The 23,458-nt window shown below is 44.6% G+C and overlaps 1 protein-coding gene across 7 annotated transcripts in view; it reads right to left on the bottom strand.

Annotated features, from left to right (window-relative positions):
* KALRN (kalirin RhoGEF kinase) overlaps window positions 1-23,458 on the bottom strand; it is a 573,479-nt gene that overhangs the window by 243,430 nt on the left and 306,591 nt on the right. For 4 of the 7 annotated variants that reach the window (XM_081085419.1, XM_081085418.1, XM_081085423.1 and 1 more), the window contains exons 16-21: window positions 18,771-18,890; window positions 12,355-12,546; window positions 9,152-9,301; window positions 6,682-6,796; window positions 3,253-3,368; window positions 2,712-2,834 (exon numbers count right to left, since the gene is read on the bottom strand). In XM_081085419.1, the coding sequence (XP_080941545.1) occupies window positions 2,712-2,834; window positions 3,253-3,368; window positions 6,682-6,796; window positions 9,152-9,301; window positions 12,355-12,546; window positions 18,771-18,890 (816 nt within the window). Of the gene's footprint in view, window positions 1-2,711; window positions 2,835-3,252; window positions 3,369-6,681; window positions 6,797-9,151; window positions 9,302-12,354; window positions 12,574-18,770; window positions 18,891-23,458 lie in introns of all 7 variants that reach the window. The other 3 variants (XM_081085412.1, XM_081085422.1, XM_081085420.1) reach the window with 1 other exon arrangement.

A 23,458-nucleotide genomic window follows, 5' to 3' on the forward strand; every position in this document is an offset into this window, starting at 1 on the left:
GGAAGCTGAATGGTGGCGATATATCCCTGATGCCCTGAGATGAGATGACCAGATAGTGTGGCTGCCGGAACTGACTCAGTCTCGGGTGACATTTCAGCTTTCATCTCCACAGGTGAGACCAGGCCATGTTTCTTGTTTTTCTCATAAGGAGGAGTCGGTCAGCATTTTCTGGGCTCTTGGAGGTCCAGCAACATAGTTTCTTTCTCATAATGTGACCCAGTTTGAAACTCAGATCTTGCCACCAAGAGAGAGTAACTCATATGGACTGGTGCAGTGAGGATCAGGCTGCAGAGGTTCTCGAATGTTAGGTTCAGAAGTACCTACATGATCTTGTGGACAAAAAGGAACCTTTGGGGGAATATAATTCATTTGGGCCCAGAAATTTGGAACTGACATCTCACTTATATTGGGCTTGTTATGTCCCCTAATGTATGTTCTGCCATTTCCATTTTGAATAATATGTTATCTACTAAAAAAAACAGGTAAATAAAGGAAAGACAGTTCTTTTCTTCTTCTCTTTCTTTCTTTCTTTTTCTTCTTTCTTTTTCTTCTTTCTTTTCCTTTCTTGCTTCCTTTGGCCATGGCCCCCCAATCAGTGAGCCTTATACTGAATACAGTATTTCAAAAGCCCTTTTTGTGCCTTTAGCACATTTCATAAATCTTTAAGATTTAGTCTTTTTGGTATTTTTCTTATAATTTCAGTATAATCTACCAATTTGCCTTTCATTGTCAATATTATTTTTATTGATTGATTGATACTTTTTTTTTGTTGATAAGAAACTATTGAGCTCCCTGTGTGGGCAAATAGTTCTCTTGAGCTATTATCTTCATATTCATTTCATAGAGGAGAGCGTGTCATTAAATACAAACAACTAAACCTTTCAAAAATATTCACTCGTGAGCAGTATTTATTTCTCTTTGTAGTCTCAGAAACATAATTATGCCCATCTTTTCTCTGAATAGTTTTGATTCCATTTTTCTCATTCTAAGTGCCTGTCTGACATGCCCAGTGTTCCCTTTCCTAACAATCTGAATTTCAACACATAATTTAGTTCTGCTAAGACTCCTGTAATTTTCCTTATCTCTTCATTCTCTTTTGTTAATAAGAATGAAGTCCAGTTTATCTCATAGCTTCTTTTACTTTTAGAGATGAAATTGCCAGTTTAAAAAGTTAAGCATAAAAATAAATAAATAAATACCCCCCCCCCCCCATAGAAAGTTAAGCAGAGAGTCACCCTATGACCTAGTCATTCCACTCCCAGGTATATGCCTATGAGATCTGAAAACACATGTTCACACCAAATCTTGTACACAAATGTTCCCATCAGTATTATTCATAGTTGCCCAAAAGTGTAAACAACCCAAATATCTATTAACTGATGAATGCCCAAAGCATGAAACCCGAGTAACAATGTGAGCAGAAAGAGGGGAAAGAGGTGAAGAAAGATGGATTAAATTGACTAAATGCTTCTCTGCAATTGCACTTTGGTTACGGACAAATCCTGATCCTCGGACGTCCTGCGATCCATCCCGTGTACTGCTGCGACCCATCCTACACGAGTAGGAACCAGGGAGCTAATACTGTCTGGCTTGTTAACAGTTCATTACTGACACTGTTTGGAGAGGGGCAGACAGATGCAAAGTGGGCCATTCCAGAGCCATGCTCATTTGGATTTGAAAAGGGTGCTGTGTGCCTGCCACCTCCCTCGTGCTGCCTGTTCTAGCTGGTATTGAAATAAGTCTCTTACCTGAACTGACAGCTTTTCCCATTGGCTGAAAAGGGGAGGACTCAGCAAGTGGGTGGCCACTTCTGAAATGTCAGCTCAGGAATGAGACTAAGGGCCTAATTATGCCACAGCAAACTAGAGGAACATTCGCCGTGTGTCAGAGGGATCTCTGGGTAGGATGGGCCTCCATATATCCCCCTTGACTCCCACAAAATCAGCTCTCACCCTGGGAAGAGCATCTGCCGTGTGTGGGAGTGATGCCCAGAAAGGTTCGCAGGGCAGGGAGCCCAGAGTGAGGGACAGGAGGCTACAAGGAGGGAACTCAGACATATCAGTTTTCATTCAAACCCAAGGGTCCTCAGATCAAATCCTGGCTGTGAAAACAGATGAAAATGAGATTTCCTCCTATTGTACATTCCCTGCCTCAGTGTGAATGGGAGTGTGAGGGGTGTGGTATGTGCACTAGTGCAGGATTGGGTCCCCAGAGACTCCAGTCTGGCTCATTTTCAGGTCTGAGGCCAGACAGAAGTACAGTTGACCCTTGAACAACATGGGTGTAAACAGGCAATAAATTCACCCATAGCCATTGGCCCTTCCCATAAGGTGGATTTTCCAAGCCATTCAAGTGTCAAGAACATGTGGCTAGGAGCGATGCTCACACATGCAATGTGCATTTCACAGGAATACATCCCTTTGCCTTATGTGGCCTGAAAGAACACAGCAGAGCCCAGAACCTGGGGCATGAAGAGGGGGTACTTGGAAGCCCCGGGCACAGCAGCTGACTTCTGCATACAGACGCTCTATCCAGCAGCCGCCATTCTTTGGGTATTCGGGTTTCAAAGGACATAATCCTACCGATGCTTCCCCCACTTGCCACTGTGGCGAAGCATTCTGTGCAAGAGGCTGCTCTCCCTTCCGCCACGTGAAATTGGTCAGACTGGGAAGTGCTGGGTAGATCTGGGGAAGGCCCAGGGTGCTTCCTACCTTGGCAGGCCCCCTGAATTCCCCGTATTCCTTCAGCAGTTCCTGAGTCTCCTCTGGGGTCTCTCCGGTGGAGGTATGCGTTGAGAGGTAAAATTCACCTGTTTCTTGGATCCAGTCCAGCGCCTGTGGGAGGAAACAACCCATCCAGTCCCCCAAAAGCCAGGGGTCAGTAGGAAAACATGCCATGCTACCGTGAAGGCTGTGGTCTGGGACAGCGTGATGGACCCAGGAAATTCCGACATGATTCAAGCAGTACACAGCTTGAAAGCTGATTTATGGATGAGCCCTCCCCTGGTAGACTTGGAACATCCCCCTGACAAAGAGAGTCCCTTGTCCATTAGACTGACCCAGTATCATCGTGAATTAGGGGTGATCTTCCTCCAGAACCTCCTCCCCACTCCTGGTACCAAACTCAGCCTTTCCCTGTCCTCTTCTCATCCCCGCCTCCCACTGCCCTTTCCTGGGCGTCCCAGGACTGGTCGTCGTGGCCTCTGTGTAGTGTCTGGAGCTGAGGTAAGGCCGGGGAACGCTCTGCACGTACCTGCTTGGCACTGCGCTCAAACACCACGTACTGCTGGCACTGGTCTAAGCGCCGCTTCTTCAAGGTCCAGAAGTGCAGGACGCGGTTCTCCCTCTGCAGGAGCTCGCTCAGGATGGCTGCAGAGAGGAGACAGCGCCCGTCACGGGGAGGCCCTGACAGCTCTGACTGGCTGCTTCTCCCCTACATCCCAAGTGCCAGATACTGTGACCTTCAAGCCTCCCCACAGGACCAATCCAGGCATCAGAAGCAAGGGAGCAAAAGCATGGTCCAGAGAGGATTTCCCAGAGGGAGGAGGGGTGGGGTGAGAGCCTGTTGATGAGGTTCCTCAACTAATGAGGGAAGAGTATGCCCTGAGGGTGACCTGAAAGTGGCCCTGATTCTTTCACACCAAGGCTGGTCCTTGATGGCAAGAGACCTTAGGAAGCGTCAGTCCCTAAGTAACAGCTAATTCATGGACCCTACACGAGTGAATGGACTTGACAGAACCCCAGCTTTCCTGGGCTGGGGGAGCGGGAGCCGTGGCTCAGGGCTGATGGCACTGCATGGCTAACCCGAGGCATGGGCCACACCCCTGCCCTGCACATGAGCCGTGCACACAGCACGTGAACAGCAGAGCCTCAACTCTAAAACTTCCAAATAACCATAAAGGGAAGCCGTGTGGGAACCATGTCCACATGGAATCATACCTCTAGGACCAAACTTCCACGTCGTTTTGGATTCCATGATGAGAAACGCTGAGAGCGGTCTCATGTTACCTCTAACGATGTTCAGCGTGGGGATGTGAACAAGGCGTCCAGCACCTCAGAGGGCCGGGAGGGTGTTTGTCCACGTCATTTCCCAGCCTGCTCTGCTGTTTCAGGGGCATCCGGCTACCTGGATAGACTTCCTAAGTGTTTAATAGTATGTCCAATGCTTGAAGCAATCAAGTTTATTTTGCATTTTGTCTGCCTCCTGCTTGCTGCTAACTATATTAGATGCCAATAAAATATACAATAGGACTACTTAGAAAAATTAATGTTTATTAAGCCCTCACTGTATTTTCACGGTACCTTATAATGCAGGAGCTCCCTCAGATGGCTGCATCTCCATTCTATGATGAAGAACCTGAGGTTCAGAGAGTGTAGGTGACACCCAGGGTCATGCAGATGGAAAGGGTGGAGCTATTTACTTCAGACCCTGAGTGCTTAGCCACCTGGCCTCCAGGCTCCTGGGGCTGCCCAGCACACGTCACTGTGCTCTGCAAAGGACCCGACCCAAGTCGCAGTGCTCAGACTCCAAGGCTTCTGCTGGTTTTGTGCACTTTGAATGCTCCCTGGAAGTCTGGTCTTCTAAGGACAGAATCTGTCCCTCCTCCCTTAGGCTGAGAGCCTTCATAGGCCCCTCTCCCCTTATCTATACCTATCATGTAACTTTTTAGTTTCTCCCCGAAGAGACAATGTGTATTTTCTCACCCCGACCTCAGGGTCAGCCATGTGGCTTGCTTTGGCAAATGGGTTGTTAAGATACCACACAGCAGGGGCTGGAAATGTGCTGTGCACTGACCCTGCCTCTCCTCTCTGCCATCGACACCATAAGAAGTGCTCCTGGGTAACTGCTGCCCCTACCCCGAGGTCCCAGAATTAACACATGTGGAGCCGCCAGAACCTGACCTGCAGGGAAGGAGCCACACCAGCCACACTTGCAGCTCAAGCAGGACTGCCCCACTGAGCCCAGCCAAGACAGCTGACCCCAGCCAACATGCAGTCACCTGAGCAGTCGATGCCCACAACTGTGTACCACCGAATTGTTATGCAGCAATAACTGCTCCTGCACAAAACCTTAAGTGGCACTGCTTTGGGTGCAGGCAGCCCATGGAAGGGAAATGGATACAGGGGTGAGTGTAGTCCCTGCTCAGCCGGAAGCTTCAATTGGCCAGTGAGTGAGAACCTGTGTTTTCTTCAGTCCTTTTGTCTCCTAGTCAGAGCTTTGCTCATGGCAGCCCACTCTGTGGCAGCTGACAGAAGCAACCCAGATCAGGCAAAACCCCCGGAGGGTTTCAGGACTCATTTTAGCCCTTTCTTAAAGGCTTTCCTGTGGGCAACAAGCGGCCCTCACCCCCACAAAGTTGCATCAACCTGGTTCTCTCTGGGTGCCTGCCACTCTCAGCACTGAGGCACAGAGGGAGTGTCTGTGCTCAGCAGGTCTCCCCCAGCTGCCACCTGCATTTGGAAGTCTGAACATCCACTCTGCGCTGTGCCGGAAGCGGAGGGTGACATCACGCCAGCCACCCGCAGGGCTGCTCCACCACAAACGGTAGCACACCTGGAAAAGGAACAGGCTCGCCTCTTCTCCATAGGGGACTTTGATTCCTAAAATTAATTCTCCCCATTGGCCTCTGATCTCCTCGCCTCTGAGCTCTCTGAGAAGGGCTCTTCCTAGAGCAGATCAGCCTCTCTCCCCTGGCAACTCCATAGTCTCCAAGCTGCCCGCTCCCTCACTCCAGGTCAATTTTGGTTCATTCCCTAGCCGCAGTCTCCAGGGTTGTATTTCTCTGCTATGTCAAGACAACATTTGTTAAATTCTATACCTACTTAAAGGCAAATTTCTATCTGGTCCAGAATAAGCAATTCCATCAATGATAATTTAAGCTTAATGTGGTCAGCGAATAGCTAGTTTTTAAAGGTTACTGACTTTTTCATACAATTATAAATGTTATAAATTCAGAGAGATGTTAAGGATTATCTAGACCAGCACTTCTCTAAATTCCATGTGCACACCAATCACCTGGCTGGGGTGGGATGGGGAGCTCTTGCTAGAATTCAGGTTGCCTCGCTCGATCCAGGTGGGGCCTGAGATTCCGTTTCAGCTCCTACAGCTCCCAAGTGATGTTGATGCTCCTGTTCTGGGACCACATTTTAAAGAAGGAAACTGGAGTTTTAAAAGCTTCAGCAATGAAGCCGGGATTAGAACTTGTCTCACTCCCAGGCTGCAAGATACCCTAGCCTTGCGCTGCTCGATATGCTAGCCACAGGCGGCTACTTACATTTCAGTTGATTAATATTCAACAGAAGTAAAAATTCAGTTCCTCAGTTGCACTAGGCACATTGTAAGCGCCCCACAGCCATATGCAACGTGTGGCTTCTAGATTGGGCAGCACAGGTACAGGCCATTTTTGTTATTTCAGAAAATTCTATTAGATAGAGATGCTCTAGCCTCTAAGATAAATAAATGAAAAAGCTTTGGTGAAAGTGTATCATGGTTTTTCCATTCTAAATCTTGATGCCTGTTTAACACATTCCCCAAGAATCATCACAGTCCATGCCATCCCACATCTAACTTTTTCTTATCCAAGGAGAAAACCCAGGAAATCTGAGGTTGCATGAAGACCAAGGGCACAGCCTCTGGTCCGTGCTGCTGAGGTGGCTGGTGGCCGGCAGGTGTCACACTGACCTTTCACTTGCTGCTCGGGTCCCCGAGTGTGGCTGGCGGCACTGGGCATGCTGACGTTGTTCCTGTGGATGTACTTGAGAAACACCTCTGCATTCCGCCGTGCCAGGGTGCAGGCCTGAGGGAGACAAGTGGGAAGCGCCCGCACATAAGTCCTGGTCCAGCAGGCGCGTGGGACTCCAAGACCCCGGAGAAGGGCTTGTGAAGCTAGGGGCGAGCAGAGCCCTGCAGCCACTCCGGCTCATGGACACCCCAGTCCCAGTGAGAGAGGCCCACCCTCTCATGGAGTAAAGCACTGCTTCCCGCGCCCCTCCCCTCTCCACCCCAGATAAAAGTCAGAAATCAGCCATCCCCGGCCGAGTGTAAGTTGAGTCAGTATTACTTTCCCTCTCAAGCTTGTTTTCCTCTGCCCCCAGGAGGCCTCGTACATGAGCACTGGTGAAAGTCACTTTAACATTAGTTGAATTTAGACTTGAGAAAGCAAATCTGGGAAACAAACCTATTGACCATGCATCTCAAGTCTAAATGGGTATTACCCACATTTAAAATTTTATTTGTCCATCAAATCAACCCTCACCTCAGTAACACTAATAAACTTCTCTACCTAAAGGAATAAGAGCTGTTATACTGGCCATGTAAGACCCACACTAACAGGGGTGGCAGAGAGGACAGGTGTGTCCCAGGCTGTTGTGCCCCCTGAAGAGACTGAGGCCCTAAAAGGGCAGGAGTCACGAAGCAAGTCAAGGCTAGACTCTAGGTCCACTGACAGTGTTTCTAGTTTCTCTCAAGACCACAGATGTTCTGAATTTTTTTTAAAAAGCAGTGTTTTTTTTCCTGGTTGTAGAAGTAATACATGGTAGTCCACTAATTTTTAATCCACAGTTTTCAGAATTAAATGATCTTTAGACAAAACTGTACAATTTAAAAACCTTTGTACAGTTAGCATCTTATTCTACAAATTATATAATATAAAATATTCTAAATGCTGCATTAGCAACAATGGCTTCTGAGAGCTCTGGTCAAAGACTGCTGGTGGGTCCGTCCAGAGGCCCATGAATTTAACAGCTGGAGGGTGGTCCAAAGCCAAGAAATCCTAAATAGTCAACTAATGCACACAGATGGAGAGCTCCATGTCCTGTCCACTGGGCACATACTTCCCACAGCAGCAGGCACTTTCTCAACTACAGGTGTAGGCACGTCGAAAACATTTAACCAGAACAGGGTTTTTGTTTGTTTGTTTGTTTTTCCTTCTTAAAAAGAAGCACTTAATTTTATGAAGAACTATCTTTATATCTCTATTTAAAATTTTTCATATGCTCTACTTAAGTTGTTCTGTTTTAAATTGTGTTTTATAACAGGGAAGACTTTTAAAATCATCTTAAGCCCCGTTTAGAAGAATTTCTACTGAATCTCATTAGTAAGAGCTGATCACTAGGGGTTCTGATTGAATGCAGGTGCAGACACCAACTAGCTGGGAGGAGGGACAGGGGAGGCCATCTTTAAAAAAAGAATAAAAATAAAACTCAAAGAGGTGGTCCAGTAGAGACAATTCCTAATAATAAAAAAAAGACAGTTAATTACAGAATTGTAGAAAATCAGTGGCAATATGTCAGGGTATAAAAATTCTCTTTTGTACTTTCAGAAACCTGAGAGGAAGCAGAACATGAAAGCAAGACATCTGAGAGTAAATGGAGCCCTGAGATAAGTTTTAGCGCAGAAGACCCGTCGGAGAGAAGATCAAGGCCGGAGGGAAGAGGGCTGGGAGGACTCCCACACACTGAAAGCCTGTTCAGAGCAGCCGGGGCTTCTCCCTGGGAAGTTAGAGCTCTATTAGGAACAAAGGAACAAAACGAGGCATTTCTCTCTTCATGCAGCAGACTACGCAGTGTTATAGTGATCAATAATTGATAACTTTTAAATTGATAAATAAATAAGATGTCTATATTTCTTTTAATTCTTGCCCTAAATATTGTATTATCCATTTACAAAGGATTTACATTGTACTATTGTTAATATTATTATTTGTATTTTAGTATTGTATTATATCTAGGTTTATATATTTCAATTAAGAATATTTTAATAAACCAAACATAACTGAGGGAAAGTATGTATTTTTCTCAATTAACATCAATGGGATTTCAGGATATCTGAACCTGGCACCAGCAGTAATGGTATATCCTAACTGCCTAATTATACAAAAAGTACTGAGAGAAAAAAGAAATATTTGAAGTGTGACCTTTCAAGTTAACCAGCCAATATCTTCTCTACAACTACTCCCTTTCAGATATGAAGCTAGAAAAGACAGGGGTATGGAAAGCCTTTGTGAAGCAGTGTTTGTGAGAGTGGGGGTGGGACAGAAAGAGAGAGAGAAGGAGGAAGAGGAGGAGGAGGGACAGGGGGAGAAAGGGAGAGAGAGAAGGTAGACAGAAAAACAGCCTAAAGTCCCAGACCTTGGATGACAAAGTGCTCTGACCTTAAGAAAGGCCTCCTTTTGTTCCAGATGTTTACTGATGAGTGGAATGACGTGGTCGATCTCTGCTGCTGGCCCCAGTTTATCTCGTCCACCACACCAGTCCTCATCTCTCCGGTATTCCTGCTCTAAGCTCTCCAGGACACTACAGACCTAATGAATCATGGGGGGGAAAAAGACTCAGTAAATTAATCAGTTGGGAAGTCTTCTGTGAGGACCTTTAACAGAGAATGCTGCACAGATGCACACTTTTTTATTTTAAGTTTAGTTTGTACACTGAGGGCATGCAGTGTCCCTCGGGATCTGAGGGAAGTCCAGGAGGCCGGGAGACCCAGCGTCTGGACCTTAGGAGACAGTCCAAGACTGAGATGTGGATTTTGGAATCATCTTCTGATAATCAATGGCTAAGACAGATTAGTACTTTTTGAGGATTAAAAAAATATATATTATATTGCTATAACTTTACGATAACTGTGACTTAGGTAGTACAGGAAAATGAGGTTTGGTGGAGAAACTCAGGGTGCCCAACCATCTGAAATTGCCTTGCAGGAAGTAGTTTCAAGCAGAGGTAAAGAAGGAAGTTGCCTGTATATTGTGTCTTATGGGCCATAAATGAGTGCTATCTTTCCCCTCCCCATGGAAAAATATCCCAGCAAAAATGTCTCAAGATACTACCATATGGCAATGACATCTCTAGGTCTTCTATTACAAAATGTATATTTCCTTCAGAGGGATACAAATTTGGGTTAATCTCAAAGAAAGTTAAGGAGCTTTCTCAGTTCGGAAAGTGCCGAGAGGCCATGCTATTAAGCACCTTATAAATGAACAAAAGAACAAAAGTTTCGAATGGAGCTTGGAGGGAAAGCTAGGAGACCAGGCAGCCGAGTGTCAGGGCCTAGGGAAGGATGTGGGAAATAGAGCTCATGCTCCTGTGCTTCCCTTCCGCGGGCTTGGATCGCTTGCTTGGCTTTGGCAGCAGGCGCGAACAGCTATTGTCCTTGGCCTCCTCGGACTGAGAAAGTCATCCTTTCTGATGAAGAGTATGGCGCTGGATGGGACATGTTCTGAGTTATGAACTGAGCTGAAAGATGTCCCAGGCAGGACACCCTCATGGCCAACAGGCTTCCCAGGCCTGAGAGACCTGTCGCTGAACTCGCGCTGGCTCCCCCAGCACCACCCATCTCTGCCTTGGCAAGGCAGGAACACATTCAGGATGCTCACACCTTGAAAGAAAACATTATATGTTCAAAAACTCTAAGAAAAAAGAGTACTTAACACCTGTCCTGTGATAGTATTGGACTTAAAACCAATCAGTTTGAAAGCTGAAAAGATTATAAAGCATAAATCCTTTAGTTTAATAGGCAGAGAAACAGATTTCTTGAGAGATAAAAGTGACCTTTAGCAATATTAGTTCAGGGTCAAATTTCCTGATTTTTAATCTAGTGCTCTGACCTCTTTAGTACCTTGATACGTCTCAAATTAAAATTTGTGTATGATAGTAGAGAAGGATTAGCCTCATTTTATATGAATATTCAGTTGTCCAGAATCATCTGTTTAAGACCAAAGGACTTGTATGCATGCATATGAGCAAAACCAATCGACACAGACAGTGTGGGGGTGGCGGGGCGGTAAGGTCTTGTGCTTGGGGTGGGGGTGGCAGGGGAGAGGTCAATGGGGAGGAAAAGGAGACTCATGTAATACTTTAAACAATAAAGAATTTAAAAAATACTTTATTAAATTAATTCTTTGTCCAAAATTAACTGATTATATAGTTGTGGGTCTACTCCTGGAACCTCTATTCTGTTCCATGGAGTCTATCCTTACACCCAGCACCATTCTGCTTGATCAATTCAGCTTTAGGGCAAGTCTCACAATCAGCTGGTATAACTCCTTCAACTTTGCTCTTCCTTTTCAAAGTTGTTATGGCTACTCTAGATTCTTTGCATTTCCATGTAAATCTTAGAATCAGCATACCAATTTTTACCAAAATGCTTGCTGGGATCTATCTGATTGGGACTATGTTGAATTTATAGATCAACTGGGGAAGCTCTTTATCATCTTTGCTGCTCCCACTTCCAAAGGCATCATCTCTCTGAAGCAACAGAAGGCAGGACTGAGACCGACACACTGGCTGCAGGGCCCTCTCACAGACAGGCTGCCTTTGCTCCTCGACACTTCCCCATGGCCACCCAGAAAAGAATGTTTCTCTGATCTATTTCTCCTAGGGAGCACTTGCAATGAGGGAAAGTATTTTACATGGAATAAAATTACTTCTGTTTGAAACCTCTATTTCATAGAAAGAATTCCCTAACAGCACCCAAATCATTTAAAAATCCTCTTAGCTCTTGTGCATATTGCTGAACAGATGTAATGGTAATGGGTCTGCATCTTTATGACCCTGCCTCTTCTCCCACAGCGACACCATCCTGCCAGTAGGCTCATAGTTCTCAATGACAGGGAGCCTTGTTTCCCCCATTAGACTGGGAGCCCTGTGAGTAACAGAACTTTTTGTTTTTCAAGCAGTGCATAGTGCCTGATTGTGGTAGATGAGATTACGTTCAGCAAATTGTCCTTTCCCAACTTCCATGGGAGGTACATACTTCTCTGCGTTATTGATGTTGGCTTGGCCACATGACTTATTTTGGCCAAAAGGATGCTAGAGCATGTGACATAAGCAGAGACTCGAAGGGCACTTTCATAGAAGACTTTGGGCTCTTGCACTTCTGCCTTTTGCCCTAAATGTGTCCCAAGTAGCTGCTGGTCAAGGAGGATAAGAGACATGGGAACAGATCTAGTCCCAGTCTGCAGCTTGGAGCCAGCTCCACCAAGCTCAGCCAAGACCAGCTGAGCTCCAGATACTTATGCAAAAGAAATGAATGCTTATTGTTTTATACCACTGAATTTTGGGGTGATTTGTTACACAGCATTATTGTGGCAATAGCTGACTAATATTCCACTCCAATCTAGCATTTCTATTTCAACAGCTAGATCCAAGGAGTCTGAGAAATTTATAGAAGCAAATCACATGGTCCACTTCTCTAATGGAAAGCATTACAAGGAAGCCACAAATCATTTTCCTCTTCTCAAAGGTTAGTACTGAGAGGACTGGCTTCTTGCTGTGGTAGGTACCGCAGATTGGCAGTGTGAGGCAGAAAACAATCCTCTGTCACTCTCAGCCTCACACATCCCCCAGCCCTTTCCCTCACCTGCTCAGAGGTTTTGTAAAAGGCCACAGAGGCATTGACCAGTTTCAGCCGGTCTTCCATCTTCAGCATGAGCTGCTGCCAGTGGAGGGCCACCTTCTCCGCACATTCCCGGATGGCGTCTGCATCGTAGTGGCCGGCCTGCAGCAGCGCCTCAGCTTTCTGCTGCACCTGCAGGGCGCTCTGGTGCGTCTTCTGCAAGGAAGTGGCATGAAAGAGGGACTGGGCACAAGGGGAGGAGAGAAAGGTCCGTGGGAACGACCCAGGCGTGGTATGGGAGGGGGTGGAGTGAGGCGTGAGTGGAAAGATGCAGAGAAGTTAAAGAGCTTTAAATGACTGATTCAAACATTTTGTCATGATGACAATTACATCATTGTTCAAAGCATATTTTAAAAAAAGAAAGTCATACATTTTCATTAACTAACTGCTCAGGTCCCTAACTCCTGTCCCCGCTCCTTTCTTTCTCTTCTACTTGCATCACTCTGGGTCTTAAAGACATTTCAGTGTCTGAAGCAGAGAAACAACAGTTGTGTGTAAATCTGTTCTCTGATGGGCTCATACATTAAAGTTCCTTTTCAATTCAAATCACAAAATTGTTCATCATAATGCATCCCATTTTACAGATCAAATAAACACAGCTCAAAAAATTCCCCATGTAACAGAAATCTGAGCCAACATGCAAACATGTTAAACAGTAACATCAGCTGAAAGGGATTGCAGTAGAAGGAATAAATTTGGCAGATTAATAAAGCAAAAGAGTAGCATCTCACACCATCCCCTAGCAACCTCACCAAGGGAACTGAGCAGTACAGTAGATAATTCAGCTCCACACATAATCCTCACATTACTGCATTATGTGTGTTTGTCTTTAGGATAATATATATAGTAGGAGAACATAAACGTTCTTATTCAGGCTCAATGTGGTTTGCATTCTCTGAGTTTACATGTAACTGTAGGAGGTGGGGAGACCAGGCTGGAGGACTGGGTGGCCTCAACTGCTGGGATGATTTCAACCCAATGGCGCAGTAGGAATTCGGCTTTTGCAATTTTAGGAAAGTGTGGCTCAGCTGGCAGTGAAAATGATCAGCTAGAAGCCCGGTAACTGACTCTGGAATTAGTTCTGCCCTTCTTCTTGGGCAGCAGTGCGAGGACAGCCCCTAAGAGCACATCCTTTCTGCACTCCCTGTGTGTGAGGACAACCTCCCTCCTTTTCACCTCCACTCCCCCTTCACCTCATCCCACACAGCAACCCACACAGCGCTATTCATTTTTCTAGTCTATCAACCACCTCCTGGCTTCCCTTCCCTGTCTCTGAAATCTGTACCCAGTGTTAGCTCTGTCAGCACCACCTCCTCTAGCAGCCTAGACGCCCTTATTCCCTTGCTTTGCCACCGAGCCAGCCTTCAAGCCTGATGACCACATCAGCACTTGGGTTCCTAATTGCTGAATGCAGCTGGAAAAAGTAAACTAATGGGCTGAAACGACCCGCTATAAATCCATGGTTTCTTTCTGTTTTACTTATTGGCAGCATTTTCTTTTCCTGTCTCCTAAATGTGGAGGTGCCCCAAGGCCCATCCTCTTTTTTTTTTTTTTTTCACTTCTGCAGAGCTCTTATCTCTTTCCTTGATTTCCATTTCTCCTCTTTGTAAACGACTCCCCAGCCTACAACTCTCACCTCAACACCTGACCCCTTATCTTTGTCTTTGGATCTGAGGGGAAGCTGCCTGCCACACCTCTCACCCAGGTCAGCAGCGCAGATTCAGTGGCTCTATCTGTCGGCTCATGTTAGTTAGTCGCCTACAAAGATGCATTCTCAGTGAAGGAGTGAAAGATCTTCCTAGAGAGAGGAGGACCCTTCACCAATAAATGGGAATGTTTTTAATGTCCTGTCAGAGCCTCCACCTTCCTCCCAGACATCTCCTCGAGTTCCACATCTAAACTAAACTCCTTCTTCCTCTAAAACAGTCCTCCCAGGACACTTTCCAATTCTGCAGATGGTGCCCTCCTCTCTGCCACCCAACATCACAATCTCATCACCACCTTGTCTGCTGCTCCTCACCCCGAATCCCAGTCCAGCTCTCACCACCTCCTAACTTGACTGCTGTGCTGGTCACCCACCTAGTCGTCTTGCCTTCCATGTCTACTCTGTTTAACCCATCCCTTACATCGCTGACAGATTCGTGTTTTGTAGTAGGAAGTGCTTGGATTAAGTGATTTCTGATGTCCTTTTCAGCTCTAAAACTCAAATTTTATGCTATAAACCTCTCTCCTTCTTTCAATTCAAAAGTCTTCAGTAGTTCCCTCATTGCTAGGCAATTAAGCCCAAACTTTAGTCCATGTCATTTATTTTTAATTGAATTCAGAGAGTAAGGGAGAGGGAGATAGAGATAGAAACATCAATGATGAGAGAGAATCATTGATTGGCTGCCTCCTGTACACCCCCTACTGTGGATCGAGCCTGCAACCCATGTGCCCTTGACCAGAATTGAACCCGGGACCCTTCAGTCCACAGGCTGACACTTTATCCACTGAGCCAAACCAGCTAGGGCAGTGGTCAGCAAACTGCGGCTCGGTAAAGCTAGGCTCGCGAGTCACATGCGGCTCTCTGGCCCCTTGAATGTGGCTCTTCCACAAAATGCCGACTTCTGCGCATGGGCCATGAAGTTTCAACCGCACTGTATGTGTGCGCCCACACGTGGTATTTTGTGGAAGAGCCACACTCAAGGGGCCAAAGAGCCGCATGTGGCTCGCGAGCTGCGGTTTGCTGGCTAGGAGCTAGGGCGACCATGTCATTTAAAGCTTCAAAATGTGGTCCTAACAACTTCCATGCCATTATCACCTCCTATTTCCTTACAAACACGCTTTGAAAACACACCATACCTTTTTTTTTTGTTTTTGTTGCCTTCAGTCTTCCTCCCTATCTATGTTCCAGTCGCCCTTTGACACTCCTCTGACCTCCTTCAAAGTGGCCTTTCCGGACAGCCTGAGCCTCACCAAAACTATCCTCTTCTGAACTATATCACTTTTCCAACCCTGGGCTGATTCTCCTTACTTATTCTGTGGAACTCTCAGGCAAGGACTACTTAAAAACTCACTTGAATAGCTGTCATTTAACCAGGCGTGTACTCTGTGCTAGGCACTGTGCTTATGCATGTGCTTTCCTAGTTCTCATGACACCACCCAGGTAAATATTGCCATTCCCTTTTCACAGAGTAAGAAACTAAGGCTCAGGCTGGTTAAATGACTTTCCCAAAAATGTACAACCAAGGAAGTGATAAAACCAGAAATAAGTTCAGGTCTGATCTATTCCCAAACCTATGTCCTTTCCACTATATCACATCAGGTCTTGAACAATCGGAATGGAATCTATATCTCCAGTGTCTCATTTAGAGGAAGGGCCCACCAAGTGACCATTTAGCAATTATGATAATTATCTGGCCTCCCCTCAGTATATGAAACCAGCATATAATTGTCATCATGAACCTGTTATTATGTCTTTTTCTCTGACAGAGGAGGAATAACTTTAATTTTCCTGTAATTTATGCTATGTAATAAATCCTCTTGTTTTTCCTAAAATTCATTATCATCTAATAGTCCTGGGAACCCTTTCCTCCTGTAATTTCCAAAATGATAAACTCTTATGTACATGACATATGACAACCCTTTGCATTGCTAGGTCTGAGTAATTATTTTGCTTTTATTTCTTCTTATCTAATCCTATTGATTGCTATATCTTTAAGACATGGATTATCAAAGATGTTAATATTTAGTAGCAGAACACGGAAGAAAATGGAACCATATCAACTGAATTTATTAACCAGTTACAACTACTGGATCACTATGACTTAACTCAGTCTACCATAATGCTTAAGCTTGACATGTGTAAGAGGATTTCAAATAAAAATGGAATTTAAAATCAAGTTTTTCTCTATGGTGTTCACAGTCTTTGAAGGCACATCAGCCACACATCTTGGACACTACCACACAATAATCCAGGTTTGCTGATAAAACTATGCTTCTGTATGCACTGTCTACTATTCTCCGTTCTGAATGGCTCTGGGGAGTGTTCCTGAAACCAAGGCCACTTCAGGTAAAAATTCTGACCTCCTTTTGTGGGACCAAAATCTTCAAACTGATGAGGCCACCCAGGCGAGGGTGAGCAAATTCTGGTTTGCCCAGGATAGTTCTGTATATGCCTGTTTTCTGGCTTAGTTATAAATATTTCCCTCCTTTCCTCTTAAAAATGTCTCTATTTTAGTAATAAATTACATGGTCACCCTACCTACAGCTATTTTATTTTACTTTCTGGAATCCGGGGTTCCTTCTGAGGCCCAAGAAGTCAAATTATGCTCCCTATCAGCAATCATTGTAAAGGCTTCCGGTAACACCAACAGAATGGGGTAAGCCAAACCAGACTAGTTAGATCTGCTTTCAAAGTGCTTAAATCATCCATGGCATATTCCCCCCATGCAGAACCCGCTGTACTAGTAAACGGACATGTTTAGAGAGAAGCACAAGGCCACCTGAAGGAGGAGTGTACGTTGAAATTCTGGTTCTGTTCTCATCATTATTCTAGCCATGCTACAGACCCTGCCTATCCTGCATTCCCAAGATCTTCCAGAAATCCTATCTGCTCTGCCATGTCCTCCTGAAACCATAGGCAAACTCTACAAGGGCCTCTAGCTCAACATCAATTCCAAGAACATCTGATCAAGTTGCACCCAAGCAATTAAGAGACATCAATGCTCGGTGAGCCTTCATTCTGTAAGGATGCAATGGCATCTACCACAAATTAACACATGATGCATATGCAAGTCATGTCAGAGTTAGTCATTTAGAGAGAGTTGCAAATGCATTTACCAACTATTTTCCAGTAGCTCACTGAGATGCTCAAGTGTGTCATGACATTCGGTTTTACTTTCCCAACGTCTGATTAAGGGACTTAAAACTGAATTACCTGCCAGGCACATAAACCTTCACGTGCAATATAAACAAGGAAGAGGTATGGCCAAGAGCCGTTCGCTCCTGCCCAGCATCCCTCCCAGCCTGACGGCATTCCTCCGGTCTGACTGGCAAACCTTCGTTCTCCACGCCGCTCCTCTCCCTGGGTCTTGTCCACTGGGTGCCTGACTCTTGACTGTAGCCCCAGTCCTGACTTTTTCTTTACGGTAAATAGTTCCCAGCCTCTCACGTGTGGGCATGCCAGTAAAATGCCACAGAGACAGCTAGCGATAATAAAACTTCTCTCTTCTGGTTAGCTCTTCCCTAGAATATTATTCTTGCCCATACGGTGCGGGTAATATACAGTATATTTTACAATCTTAAAACCCAAACAGTATCCTAGTTCTAGCAGCTGTTCCTGAGAATATATCAGAAATCTTATAGAAACATGCCATTCACGTTCATGCTATTTTTACATGTATAAAATGGTTTTTAGAAAATTAAATGGTTGAAATCAATCAACCACTAGTTTAAAAATGAGTGCCAATCAACTGGATTACCGTATTAACCATATACTTATTGGCATGAACAGTTAAAATTGTATCACTATAGTAGAAAATTCTTAATAACAATAATTTTTTGTAGAAGATAACACTTTGCATTTGTAACACACTCAGAAGTGGATCAAAATTTATGCTGAACCATAAGTAATGAATGTCTTTGACGTTTTCCTTCTTTATCTCTTTTCCCATTGGTATTGAGCTTATTTTATTTTAATATCATTCCCATGTCTCATTTCCTACCATTTTCCCTGACACCATGCTAAAGCAATCAGCTCAAGTCTCTTTGGGAAGGATAATGTTCTAGCAGAAAAGATCATTAAAGGTATTATTTAAAGCAAGATCAGACTTATATTAGGTGATCATAAGTGGAGTTTTATTTTAAAGCAGCATCACTGAACAACTACTCTCCGTGGAGCAAACCATCCAGCGCTGTCTGCTCCTGTGATCGCTGTTCTTGTAAAAAGGCCGAATCTGACAACGGAATCAACCTTACATGTAAACTAAGCGTTTAACACGGAATCCTAATTTACTAATCACTCTTTCACTTGTTCATCCTCAATTCTGTGTGACCTTTACATTTCTCACATGGTGCATAGTCCACAAGGAATAAAAAACTCAACGCACCAGGGGGCTTGAAGGTTAAAGGTACCAATTAGAAAGAAAGCAAATCCATGTTTGTAGTGTGAATACTTGAGTTCTAAAACCAGGCCTCCTGGAGGGGGGGAGGGGAGGGGAGTGTAAACCCTGCATTGGCTTCTCCATCAATTCCTGGAGAGTAGGGAGGCTCCCTGGACCATTTACTAGGAAGAGGGAGGGCCTCGTTACATAAAGGGACACCCACACATGAGAAATCGTCCCACTTGAACCACAGAACAGAAGGGAGGGGAGGGCGGTGCAGCCAGATGTGGGTGTTACCTCGATGGCCAGTTGGAACTGCTCGTGCTCCCGCTGCAGCTGCTCCGCTTCAGACAAGGAGCTGGCGTTGACCAGGCTGGCGTTCAGCATCGACTCCCCATTGCGGATCCATCCCAGGACCTAGGGAGTCAGACAGGAGCACAGGTGAACGGCCTTCGCAACTTCCCCAGAGCTGTGGCCTCTGATGGTCACTTCAGTCAGAGAGCTCACTATCTGCCACCCACAGGATGGGTCTGGATAATTAAGTTGGTCATCTTCCTAATCTTATCTCAAGGACCAACCTCATTCCCAGCTTCCTATATTCTTTCCTACCTTTATCATGCCTCTGTCCCAATGTTCTCACCCACTTAATTTAAACATTACTTTATCTGACTGCATTGTATGTCCATTTCTGAAGTTCCTCCTGGAACACAGAATGGTATAAATAAACTCCCTCTGTTGGTACCCTTTTCTTTTCTAAAGGCCCATTTTAAATGGTAATAACGTCTTGAAATCTACCAACCTAGTCACTCCCATTAGAAAGGACCTCTTGGTCACCTAGCACAGCCGTACCCATTTGGCACGTACCACCTTTGTGGCACTCACCTCAGGCTGCCTTTGGTCAATTATTCCAACCTATGTTTCAATTCTCCCCTTAGAAGGTCAACTTCCAGCAGAGCAGAGCATTCTATTAGTCACATTTCATCTCGTATAGCACCCAGCACAGTATCCAACATATGACGGGTATGCAGTAAAGTTTTTGAAAGAGTGAGGGATTATCTATGGCGAACACCCAGGTCACACCTAAGGAGTGGGTCCAACCTCCCATGCCCTGCAAAATAGCCAAGGTAGACAGGCTTGAGCTTTGGCAGGTAAGCAACCCAAAGGAGGGAGGAGGAAGGAGGATAAAGAAAACAAGCAAAGTAGTGTAAAATAATCCAAACATTAGAAAAAGGGAGAGTAAGTTATAATTGATTTAGAGGCTAGGACTCAGCTGAGTAAAACTTCTAGGTGACCTTAATTAGTCCTCAGCGAGGGAATATTAGCGTAGAAGGAGAAACAGCTGACACCATCTAGAGCAGTAGTTCTCAACCTTGGCTGCACATTAGAATCACCTGGGAATCTTTTTAAAATCCTGATTTCTGGGCCGCATCCTCTGGAAATTCTGTTTCTTTGTTATGGGGTGGGGCCACAACAAAGAAACAGAATTTCCGGAGGATGAGGCCCAGAAATCAGGATTTTAAAAAGATTCCCAGGTGATTCTAATGTGCAGCCAAGGTTGAGAACCACTGGTCTAGACAGTCCTAGGACCTAGGTGAAATGGGAATGTGCAATTATCCAGCTAATAGTGTTAGCGTGAATAATCAACCTGGAAGAATCAGGCCTTGAAAAATCTACCTTGTGTCTGGTCACCAGCAAATTGCCAAATATTTTCTTTATTAGGAAATCTGAGAGTTTTATTGTTGAAAAAATTATTTTGAAATGTCAAACTCAGTAAATACCACATATCTGTCACTTCCACACAAACAGAAGTCACCACAATCTGTTTCAGAATATTACTTTCTCCTCTCAACTTCTTCATGTTAAACAATTAGAAAAATACTCAGCCTGCTCTCCTAGGCCAATGATGGCGAACCCTTTGAGCTTGGCGTGTCAGCATTTGGAAAAACCCTAACTTAACTCTGGTGCTGTGTCACATATAGAAATTTTTTGATCTTTGCAACCATAGTAAAACAAAGACTTATATTTTTGATATTTATTTTATATATTTAAATGCCATTTAACAAAGAAAAATCAACCAAAAAAAATGAGTTCATGTGTCACCTCTGACACGTGTGTCATAGGTTCACCATCACTGTCCTAGGCCATAACCCTCATAGACATTTTGCAAATTTCCTCCTTGGGCAGACAATGACTGGTGCCATATCGTGCATGGATAACACGGGGGCAGACATCCTGTTCTACCAACCTAGTCACTCCCATTAGAAAGGACCTCTTGGTCACCTAGCACAGCAGGGCTCTCTGGATTGAGATGTTAATTCATGGCCAGTCTGGCAGATTGTGGATGAGGTACAACTATTGTACAGCAAACAGTTGCAGGGAATAACTGCTCAGAGTGTATGTGTGAAATCTCCGATGCCACTGGTGTACTATGGCTGGCAGGCTCGAGGGGCGAATGACTTCCCAAAGCTGCCTGTAAGTTTGGGTGGAGGCAGACACGGATTGTGTGCTCCAAATGCTTCATCTTTTTGCAAAATGGAGCTCTCAGTGTTCATTTCTGCCATGATTCATTGCGTTCTGCTTGGTTCAAGCTTCATCTGAGGGTGTCAGAGAAACATTTTCTCCACATACATCACAAATCAATGCTTGAGGGGCAATTTGATTTCCTCTGGGCCTCCTGAGGAGATATTCCTCTCCAGTATCAGCCAACTGAAACATCAGCTGTAGCTGTGGTTGTGGGATCCCCATTTACCAGCTTTTCCACTTAGAAATATTGTGGGCTCCAGCCTTTACCTCTTTCATTAAATCACCATCTTTGACATCCTTGCTCACTCTTATTTCCCAAACACTGTTTATAAAGGTATTGCAAGACTTTAAAGTGGGAGACTTTTCTTTCTTTTTTTTTTTTTTTTTTGAGACTTTTCTTTAGGAAGATAAAAAATGCATGGCAGTTTATATCCATCCTCAGGTTCAGTCAGGGTGGGACTGACCCCTATGATTGAGTTAGTCCTAGGAGCAGAACTGAGATAGTATAGAAAGAGCACAAAATCTGAAGTCAGCACACCTGGCTTTGTTACTAACCCTCCGAGTCTGTTTTCTCATTTGTAAGGTTAGGATAGCAGTACCGTCACCCGCTGTAATCAGGGTTGATGCAACATAGCAGGATAATGGTGGTGGTGATCATTTTTAGTTCTGGAGCAAAGCTAGGTAATGCTATGATTCTTCATTTGTACCTCTCACAATGAGAAGAGAGAAAGTCTGGGAATATTAATTTTGTCCCAGTATTTGTAGTATTTACTGGCGTATTCTGGCCCTCCTGATGTTAGGTAGGTATCTTAGCTGTTTTGTTATCATCATTCTTTGTACTCTGATTAATGACACTCTTGTTGCTGTAATTCTCTATGACTATAGTCTTTAGTGTTCCTGGTTCACAAGGCTGGTTATTTATTCTTCGGTGAGCACCCAAATGAGCACACGGTAGTAGAAGAAATACTATAATAAAAATGAGAAAGTGTTGGTTCTACCAATCCTGAGCTGTGTGAGTCTGGAAACATTTCATCTCTCTGAGGCTCAGTTTTCTTTTCTGTAAAATGGTAACCCCTTGCTCGCCTAAGTCACAGGGCAAAGATGAAATAAAATAATTAATGTAAAAGTACTTTGCAAACCATAAAATATAATCCATCAAGTGAACATTTTATGTGGATCAATCATTGAGGCAACAGTTTACCTACAGGTGAGATGATCTTTGAAGGCCACTTTGAGCCCTCACATTCCATACTTCTTTCAACATTCTGGGACTGCCCCTATAACCACAGTATACCAGAGAACTTAGCTTCCAGAAATGAGGGACTGAAAGAGTATGGATGCTTGGGGGCTCAGTCAGAGCTGAGAGAGGGGACAGAAATGGAGATCTATTGCTTCCTCAGGCCAAGAAAGCTCAGCTAACTGGGTTCGGAGGCTTGTTTAGTTAACTGGATGTGGATGTCCACAAACGAGGAAGCCATCCAAGCTGGGCAGGTGGACCCTGCCACCACGTGGGCTGAGGAAGCTGCAGGTACATGGCTGTGTTCTCTAGGTCATGCTGACAGTAAGCCTGTGAGGTTGCACTCAAAGCCATTGACTCCGAGGTCTGCGACTGCCGATATCATCACGAGGCACAGCCACTTCTGAAACTCCAGCCACAGGAAAATCATCAGCCCCTCAGATGGTAACTGGGAGCTTCTCATGTTTTCAGTGTTTCTTAGTTCTATAGATTCATGATTTTTGAGACTGTATGGGTTCATCCATCATGGTTTTATAGGCCATGGCCATGTGTCTTCATTATCGCCACTTTGAGAGAAATGGAAAGTGGTTGCCTCTTTTTTGGATTTATTCTCTTTTCTAAGTTTGATGTATAGTGAACCCAATTGAACACAGTATTCTCGACAGGAATATGAGAACAGGATAATATTTTTCTCCTTTGTTTTTGAATGTTCATCTTGACACTATGCAAGTTTTGGCCAGTATTTGGTCCATAGGGTGAATCTAAGTCAATATCTTTAGTAGACAAATACATGTGGTTTCTTTCTCCATTGCTTAGAGCCCCCAAATCTTATAAATCCATTTTGGCCTATTTTCTGCTAAATGCACTGCTCTTCAGGAATACATATGGAAATTCATTTAGTTTTATGCCCATTAAATAGGCTATTCAAATCTTCCTGAATTATCTAATAAATGTGAGGTCATCCTTACCAGAGTAGCAATTTTCCTGGAAAGCAATCAGAGCATTTTGTGGGGTCTGGAGAATGATCTGAACGACTTTTCTAGAAGAAAGGGGGCATCTGGGTGGTCTGGGGCCCTGGACCATGGGCTGTAATCAGGAAAGTGGTTTCCCTTTAAGACTCAACATTTTTCTGGAGGTATCTGGGCCATTTACCTTACATACAAAGTCCTAGGTAATCCCTCAGGAAAAAAAATCAGTTGCATTAACCAATTTCCTCTGTCCTGAA

The sequence above is a fragment of the Myotis nattereri genome (genome assembly GCF_964212035.1).
Source record: "Myotis nattereri genome assembly, chromosome: 3".
NCBI classification, from domain to species: domain Eukaryota; kingdom Metazoa; phylum Chordata; class Mammalia; order Chiroptera; family Vespertilionidae; genus Myotis; species Myotis nattereri.